The following is an 8,511-nucleotide window of genomic DNA, read 5'->3' on the forward strand; positions in this document are numbered from 1 at the left end:
TACTAGTATAATAATTAACTTAATGAAGAGAGAGGAGGAAAGGAGAACAGATGGCAGATACATGAATTTATTGATCGCATTTAACATACATTGTTGGCTAAAATGATGAAATTGGGTGGCCGTTGAATTTTTGCAGCCCCTACTCAACACTCGACCACGCATATCCAGCACATACCTTAATACTATCTTTTTAATTTCAAAACATCAATACTTAGGAACATGTGATGTCGATTGGTCCGGTGATGATCCAGAACGCTACTATTGTAGCCTACTTACACACAAAGTCAATCAAGTCACCATGCATGTAGGACGACACCTTTACGTTTTATGTTATATATATTTGATTTCGAAACTTGTAATTCATGTTTTGATGTACATTTCCAACTTGTAAAAAATAGTTGCTGAGAGGTAAAAATGTTTTATGTGAAAACTCCGGTGTACATCTCGCTACTATTGAAGCCTATTGGGGTCTAAACCTAAAAAGAGGGCAGCTAAATCTATATGATTATATATCGGATTGTTATGAAACTGAAACTAATACATCAAATAATTGAAGTAATGTTAGGGAGATGTAAACAGTAAATGTTGATAGGCAAAAAGAAGATTGGACAGGTGATATGATGGCATGTGGCCACTCAGACTCATAGCCATCACTCTAAATGCCCAACAGCCCATCTAAACAGCTTAGTTGACCTGTTTTTAGAGACAATTTCTATAATAATGTATACACATTTTCGAAAAACCAAGTTAAAGAGTTAGACTATAAAATATTGATAATATTCATGATGCGAAGGACGTGTGCGTGGTCTTAAGCAACAGCTAATCGCATGCATGTCCTTACCCAATATAAAGTTATACCGCTCCCTATAATTTGCTGGGGCAAAAATACTAATGAAGTAGAAAATTCGAGTGCGTGCATGAGAAAAAAGTGATATATAGTAGTTCGGTAAGGAACGCGAAGCCTTGTGCTATATATGTTTAAGAGGTTGTCAAAAGTCTTTTGTCACACAATTTTAAAACAGCCTAAAAGCCTTAACAAGAAAAGAAAAAAAAAATACTTCAGCAAACGAGTGGTTTGATTATAACTAGATCCCGATACAGTACAGATTCGACAAGTTAATGACGGAGACAGATTTGTAGTCCCTCATGTCAAGCCTTTACGTCTATTTTCTTACTTACAGTTTTTCATATTATAAGTCTTTGGTTTATATATTTATTGCAAACTTATTGGCATGTGTAGGGATAGCTTTTTTTCTCTCTTGAAAACCCTAACCATTTGGTGGTCAAAGCACGGAAGGTTCACTAATAGCCAAGTGAATTCTGATATCGTTCATAAGTTAAAGGGTAGTTGAGTGAAATTAGCCAAGAGGAATTTAGTGTAAAGCCTCAAACTCAACCACTAAACGGGGAGTTGTTTTGGTAGAGCAGAAATAGATGTTGAATGTAAAGAAAGAGAATTAGTTACAACTGTAAGTTACAAGCAATAACACAAAAAAAAATAGAAAAAAAGTTACAACTTACAAGCAATAACACGACTGTAATGCAGGGGTCAGCGACGACTGACATACTTTATAATTGCACTCCATTCCAACATGTAGCGTTAGAAGTGGTTTGGACTGACAAAACTGAAGAGTAACTCACAATAATAATTAAAAAATTGTAGTTGATGTAAAAAAGTCAAAAGACTAAAAGAAGCCTTAAATGCGAAGTTGATGGAGTTTGGTAGAGAGTGTCTTTAATTTATTGTTCTACATAGTATTTTGAAACTTGAAAAGTGCTCCACTCTTTTCGTCCAAAAAAAAAAGAAAAAAAAAACAGTGTTCCACTCTTCTACTCCATTATTTATCCCCTACTTGCTAATTTAACCCAACAACTTTACCATAATCAATATAATTAGCACTGGCAGTAGGACTAGACTGACGGTGCGGCTAATGTGTAGAAAACATGGGTTGTTACAATTATAATTTCTTCTAACAACTCAAAGAAAATATATAAATTATGCTATAAATAACTATTCTTACATTATCTTTCAGCATATTTCAAACTCTAAATATTTTTGTTGTTTTGTTTATATTCTTACAATGGTTGAAAACTCAATTAACATATTTTATTATTTAGTTTAATATATTTTCTTACATTGTTTTATTATATATTTTATTATTTAGTTTAATATATTTCTTACATTGTTTTATTTTTTATTTGTTTTTATGTACTTATTCCTTACTTATTTGTTTTCTTATATTTTAAATTTAAATCGATATATGTATAATACAATTTTGATAGCTATAATAAATTTATTTATAGATGAATCAAAAATAGTATTAATTCAGACCCGATGACGGAGAGAAGAACATATGATTAGCGGATTAGCCTGTATTCATTCCAATAGTATCATAAATCGTGTTGATGTTTTTTGAATTAGAAACATCTCCGTTCTTCTTTACTTTGGATGTTACTGATTTATACAAACATCCGATAGTATTTGCTTGAGGTTTTAATTTTTTATTAACCATATTAGTTTAGGTTTAGACTTTAATGAGATATGTGAATTAGTTAGAATATGTGCATTGTGAGTTTCTTAACCTGATTCTCGATAATATAAAAAATAAAAATAATAAAAAGTTGGAGAGAAGAGAAAGAAACGATTCTTATATCAGAAACCATGAGAAACTTGGTTAAGAGACTTATCTCATACATATCATTATTCTATTAGTTTTATTTTTTTTTTTCTTTTTTTTTTCTAAATTTAAATTAAAAATTAAATTATATAAAATCTATTAAAATAATATATCTGAGAAACTTTGACTTGTTCTACCAATGCATATGCTCTTAGGGCATTCCCATTGGTAATACTAATATGAATGCTTAAATTTTAAATAATATTAAAAATAATACTAATTTAATTTTAGATTCTCACTAACTTCTTTTTATTTTTTCTCCTCCCATTAGTCATCCTCAATTATGAGTGTCTTTACCATGTGAGACACAAAAATGAAGCATTCAGTTGCATTGAGTAATCACTGTTACAGAGCAAGCAAGAAACCAAGATAGATCTAAAGTAAGAAAAGAGGAACACATAATTCTCAGACCACAGTACAAACAAAAGAGATGTTGATGAGAGCTCACATCTTCTTTCTGACATCGACTTGTTTTTCCTTCTTCTCATACTCTTGTTTAATCTTCTTCTTCTCTGCTTCAACTAGCTGCAACTTCTCAATGTTAAATTCCTGTAACATCAACCACATATAACAGAACCACACAGAGTTAGATCAGAACCACACAGAGTGAAAATGCTTTTACAGTTAGAAACAAAAAACTAGTTTCTTCACAATGCATATCTTCTTTTCCTCTTCTCTTTGATTCTCTGTTTTGTTCTGATTTCTTCATCTCAGACTCTTGAAGACGACAAGAAAGCTTTGCTTAAAAACAAAACTCCTAAACCTATCAAAAACACAATCTAAGAATACAGAATCGAGTTCTTGAAATTGCGGAGAAAACTGAATTGCGGAGAAAACTGAATATGCAGAATCGAGTTCTAAATTCTATAATTCTACTAAAGCTAACTACTGTATATGCTCTTCATTCATTAATGTCTAAAACAAGTTCTCTTCTTCTTACCTCGTCCTCTACAACTCTGTCTGCTTGGAGGCATGCATGAAGAAGTGTAAAAAGGCACAAAGAAAAAGTGAAGTTATGATACATCATCGATGAGGAGAGGTGAGATCAAAGTCTGGCTTTGAAAGAAGCGAGTGAGAGGTTGTAGAACAGAGTAAGCAAAGAGTCTGTGTAAGTCTGAGCACCTAGTTTCGGATATAGCTTAGCTCCAAAAGCTTGACCGCTCAAAGTATCGAAGGCACATGACAATCCTATCTGTAACATGAACTGAACGATAACACAAGCTTCCTCTTGAAGCCCAACATCTGCAGGACTAGCTGAGTCTGCGCACAAGTAAGACCAAAAAACCAATCACACCTCTACTTATAAACTATCATCCAACAGAACAAGATTGTATCTAGAGACTCTTCTCTAAGCAGAACATATAAAAACTTCAACTTTCACCCCCAATGAACCCTAAAATCACTCATCCTAATAGTCCAATGTACAATAGACTGATGCATCTCTTCTCTAATCCATCAATTTCACCATGTATACATAAAAGTTACAACCTTTGCAACTCTGAATCTCTAACGACTTCAAATTGTGAATTTGCAATTGCCCAGATTTAGTGGAATTCACAAATCAAATGAGCTATTCAAGATAAATCTTCCATAGTTATTCATATCCAATGAAACCAACCTAAAACTCGTTTAACCAAATATTTCTAAATCACTACCAATATATGCATATCACTAATTCATTCAAAACCAGCATAAACTGCACAAAAAAACCTATCCGGAATCCTAGAAAAACAAACAGAGACAGAAGAAGAAAGAGAAGAGAAGTACCCAAAACAGAGCACAGTCTCCATAGGTCGAAGAAGAAGAAGACGACGACGAGAGATCTATTTGATCTGGAAACCGATCAAAACTTGTGTTGTTCTGATCTCGTCGATTTGGATAAATCGATTCAACTTAGTGGTATCGAGAGAGAGAGTGAGGCAACCGAAAGAAAAGAAAAAGAAAATAAAACAAAATAAAGAGTAACCACTAGAATAATGACACATCTGTGTCTCTAGGTATCTAAACTCATTGGTGCAGACACAGATGTGTGTATTTTTATAATTAAAACATTTCATTTTTATTTTGTTTTATTATTAAAAAAACCAAAAGACATCCCACAGGCCTTGCTCTTAGGGGCTAAAAGCTTGAGGGCCATTGTATTGTATGTGGGCTTATTATAAGTCCACAAAAGAAAGTAAAGAATTAACTCGCGACGCGAGGCAAAGAAAGTGGTGGACACTTGTAAGTCGTAAGGTGTGGGTGACGTTTGTGTGGCCAGTAAAAGCAGAGTTTGTATGAGAATGAGATGATGATGATGGTAGGGAAGACGAGCAAAGAGCCGGCGCGAGAGATATCTTCTTCTTATCCATGGCGGCGGCTATTGCTAGTATGCAAGCTGTCAATCTCACGTTTAGGCGACGTGGCGTTCGATGCGGGATTGCCGAGCCGAGCGGAGAGCCAGCTCCGATAGGGCAGAAGACTAGATACGACGATGGGCTGGTGGAGAGAGTGTTCATGGGTCTGTTCGCGAGGAAGATGGACAAGTTCGGGTCGAAGAAGAATAAGAAGAAGGAGACGAAGGAGAAGGGGTTCTGGGAGTACGATTACGAGAGCTTCGTGGAGGTGTCAAAGAGAGTGATGCAGGGACGGTCCAGAGTGCAGCAGCAAGAGGCCGTGAGGGAGGTTCTTCTCTCTATGCTGCCTCCTGGTGCTCCTCAACAGTTCCGAAAGTTGTTCCCACCAACCAAGTGGGCAGCAGAGTTCAATGCGGCTCTTACGGTGCCTTTCTTCCACTGGTTGGTTGGTCCATCTCAGGTACCTCTCTCTCTCTCTTCCAGTCTGAGTTGAATAATGAATTTTTTACTACTGCTCTTGATTGACTTCTGATTGTGCACAGGTCATAGAAGTGGAAGTCAATGGGGTGAAACAGAGAAGTGGAGTTCGTATAAAGAAATGCAGGTAATTCAAAATGTCTACTAGACTACTAGTTGTCTTGCTCAAGAAAACATGTGACAGACTTGTATGCTCCTCCTACTCTTGTTTGAAGGTATCTGGAGAACAGTGGTTGTGTAGGAATGTGTGTTAATATGTGCAAGATTCCAACCCAAGATTTCTTCACCAATGAGTTTGGCCTCCCACTCACAATGAACCCAAGTACGTACATTATATCTCTTTTTTCACCATCCTAATTACCTCACTCTACCTTATCTCTTTTAGTTTCATAACCCATATTCGTTGTATAGATTTTGAAGACATGAGCTGCGAGATGATATACGGGCAAGCGCCTCCGGCCTTTGAGGAGGATCCAGCCACCAAACAACCTTGTCTAGCAGACATATGTAGGTGTTACCAAGGCTCTCAGATTGTATAGAATGTTTTAAACACAAACTGATTCTTGGTGCTGCTGATGTTGCCTGCAGGTTCTATGTCCAATCCAAGCTCCCCAATCTGCCCTAAACTAGAGGCATGAGTGGATCGGCACAGCAGCCACTTCTTTTGTGGGATGTGCAATTTCCAAGAGATATACATACTTTTTCCAAACACACACATATAAAAGTCTACAGTGTAGAGTTGTGAAGACAAGTTAGTATCTGTGTTTCTATTCTGGTTGGGTTGTGTAAGTATACGATTAATACATCTTCTTTTTGTTTTATGTTTCCACTCCAAGTTGGTTATACCTTTGAATCTTTGATATCAAGTGTTCCGAGCAGTTTGTATGTAATGTATACCTTTGCTTCAAGGCAACCCTGCATTTGATCAACTCTGCTGGATTTATGACCATCTTGTCAACAACACTACTAATATTTTTTTTTATCTGATACTTCTGTTGGGAAATTGAGGGTCATTCATTTATGTCGATTGATGATCATCTGAAGAAAGGGGATAAATCTTGGTTAAAGAAGCTAGGTGTGTTGGAACATGTCCTTGAGTCTGTAGACTGTAGAATCGCTGGGATCACCGTTGAAGAGAATTGCCCGAGTGCAAACATACAAAAAACAGTTTAAAGAGCTCTCATCTCTGTGTATTGAATTGACCAAGATTTTTCAGCACATGAAGTTATATCCTGATGGGATATACATTGAAGAGCGCTGGTGACGACTGAGTTGTTCGAATTTCGAGCATAAGCGAGGAAGAGAGAACAGACAAGAGTATGAAGTCGCCGAGGTTGATTCTGGTGTCTACTTTGGCATGAATCAACATTCTCAGATTGGTTTTCTAAAGATTAACAATAAGAAAATAGAAATGAAGACTCGACTTGGGTTGTGTTAGAGTGTTACCCCTCGAAGATCTTCAGTATATCAGATAAGCCCCCTGCATATAAGTGAATTATTGGATCTTTCCTGGTCAGAAAAAAAGGGTAAATATCTTTCTAAACTCAACCTACGTTATACTGTCTTTGATTATATATGTATTATATCTATCGTTTTTCATTTACTGCAGCATCTCCTGTCATCCTCTGTGGATGAGACTGTTCGTTTATGGAGAGCAGGGTTCTGATTATAATGTCGCAGAACTTTCTCTCATAATAATCTCGGTGAGCTTCTTCTTTTTGTATATTCATTCTTCTTCTTTCTTGCGTATTCACTCACACTTCTCTCCCTACTTTATATGGGGCGTGTCTCTTTGTTGACTGGACATATCTTACGGACATTGTAACAGCTATATATGTGCTGTCCAGATGCAAATTAAGGTTCGTTGGAAAACTCTACTCCCTTAACGTATTCCTTATTCTCATAGTGTGAGTTGCTTACTATGAAGTGTTTCCTTACTTTTCAGGGTGCAGTAATAGGTTCCATGACAGGTAACTGTGGCTTTTACCATATACCCGGTATGTTTATTTACCTGCAGTTAGTTGTTAAGGTTACTGTTTAATGACTTAACAACAGCTAGAATAATGTAATGCATAATATTGTACATCTCATTCTCAGATAACCATCTACTTAAATGGACAGTGATCAACTTACGTGGGAAGAAGAAGGTTCCAGGCGAAAGGATCAATCAGAAACAATGGAGTATATTTTGCAGCTGAGGCCCCCAAGCTCGAAGATGAGTTTGAATTATAACGAGTTGACTGGACCTTCAGAAGCAATTAGCTTTTATGACTTCTTGTTAGATACTTGCTTTCATTAATAGTATGTGGTTTGGTGCTTTATTTTGATATATACACATACTGAAAGACTTGTTTACTTGTATTTGACTTCGTTTCCTGCAACTCCAACTAACTAGGTTGGAAGTGTTGGTTTAAGGGAATATACAAAGTAGATAAATGCTTAGATAAAAAAAAATCCTTTGATATTTTATGGAAAGACATACTATATAGTTAGGAGACTTAAGAGAGGTGGAACAGATGAGGCATTAATGTTTTGACTTAATTGACACCCCCAAGTGTACGAAAACACACAGAAATTGAGAGGTGATTCATTGAAAGCACTGGGAGGTTGTTGGCCCTTCTAAGAGACATTACCCAACAAACAATCTTTAGTTTCATATGTTTCTGCTACTTTTCTTACTCTCTAACGATAGCAGCAAGCTTTTGAGGTAGAGAGAGAGAGAGAGAGAAAGACCTGAAGAGGAGAATGATTGAAGCTGATAAACATGTGATGCCTCAACTCACTCTTTCAGCTTTACAACACACTTTCCAGGGATAAATAAACGATACTTAATTTTTTTTTCCCTCTATCTATCTAAATATCTAATAATAATCATAACAGCTAAAGCTAGAAAAGGAAAAGGCTATGAAGATGCAGAGCAGTCCTGAAACGATGATGGCCAGAGTCCCCACTCCAGATCCTCACTGTACCAGCGTACAAGAAGATGCCATGGACTGCAAGACCAGCTGGAAACGTTATGA

At 36.2% G+C, this 8,511-nt stretch overlaps 1 protein-coding gene and 1 long non-coding RNA gene across 3 annotated transcripts; both read left to right on the forward strand.

Moving 5' to 3' along the window:
• Window positions 4,912-6,440, forward strand: LOC104773684 (beta-carotene isomerase D27, chloroplastic). Its single transcript, XM_010475431.2, has 5 exons — window positions 4,912-5,474; window positions 5,557-5,618; window positions 5,707-5,813; window positions 5,903-5,998; window positions 6,080-6,440. Exons 1-5 carry the CDS (start codon window positions 5,028-5,030, stop codon window positions 6,127-6,129), a joined length of 762 nt encoding a protein of 253 aa, XP_010473733.1. The 5' UTR covers window positions 4,912-5,027; the 3' UTR covers window positions 6,130-6,440.
• LOC104753137 lies at window positions 7,202-7,905 on the forward strand. Of its 2 annotated transcripts, none has more exons than XR_762080.2 (3): window positions 7,202-7,350; window positions 7,437-7,488; window positions 7,589-7,905. It is a non-coding gene; the product is annotated as an uncharacterized LOC104753137 (long non-coding RNA). The 2 variants fall into 2 exon arrangements; XR_002035658.1 differs by having other exon boundaries at window positions 7,613-7,905.

This window comes from Camelina sativa, chromosome 16 (assembly GCF_000633955.1).
Source record: "Camelina sativa cultivar DH55 chromosome 16, Cs, whole genome shotgun sequence".
Taxonomy (NCBI): Eukaryota; Viridiplantae; Streptophyta; class Magnoliopsida; order Brassicales; family Brassicaceae; genus Camelina; species Camelina sativa.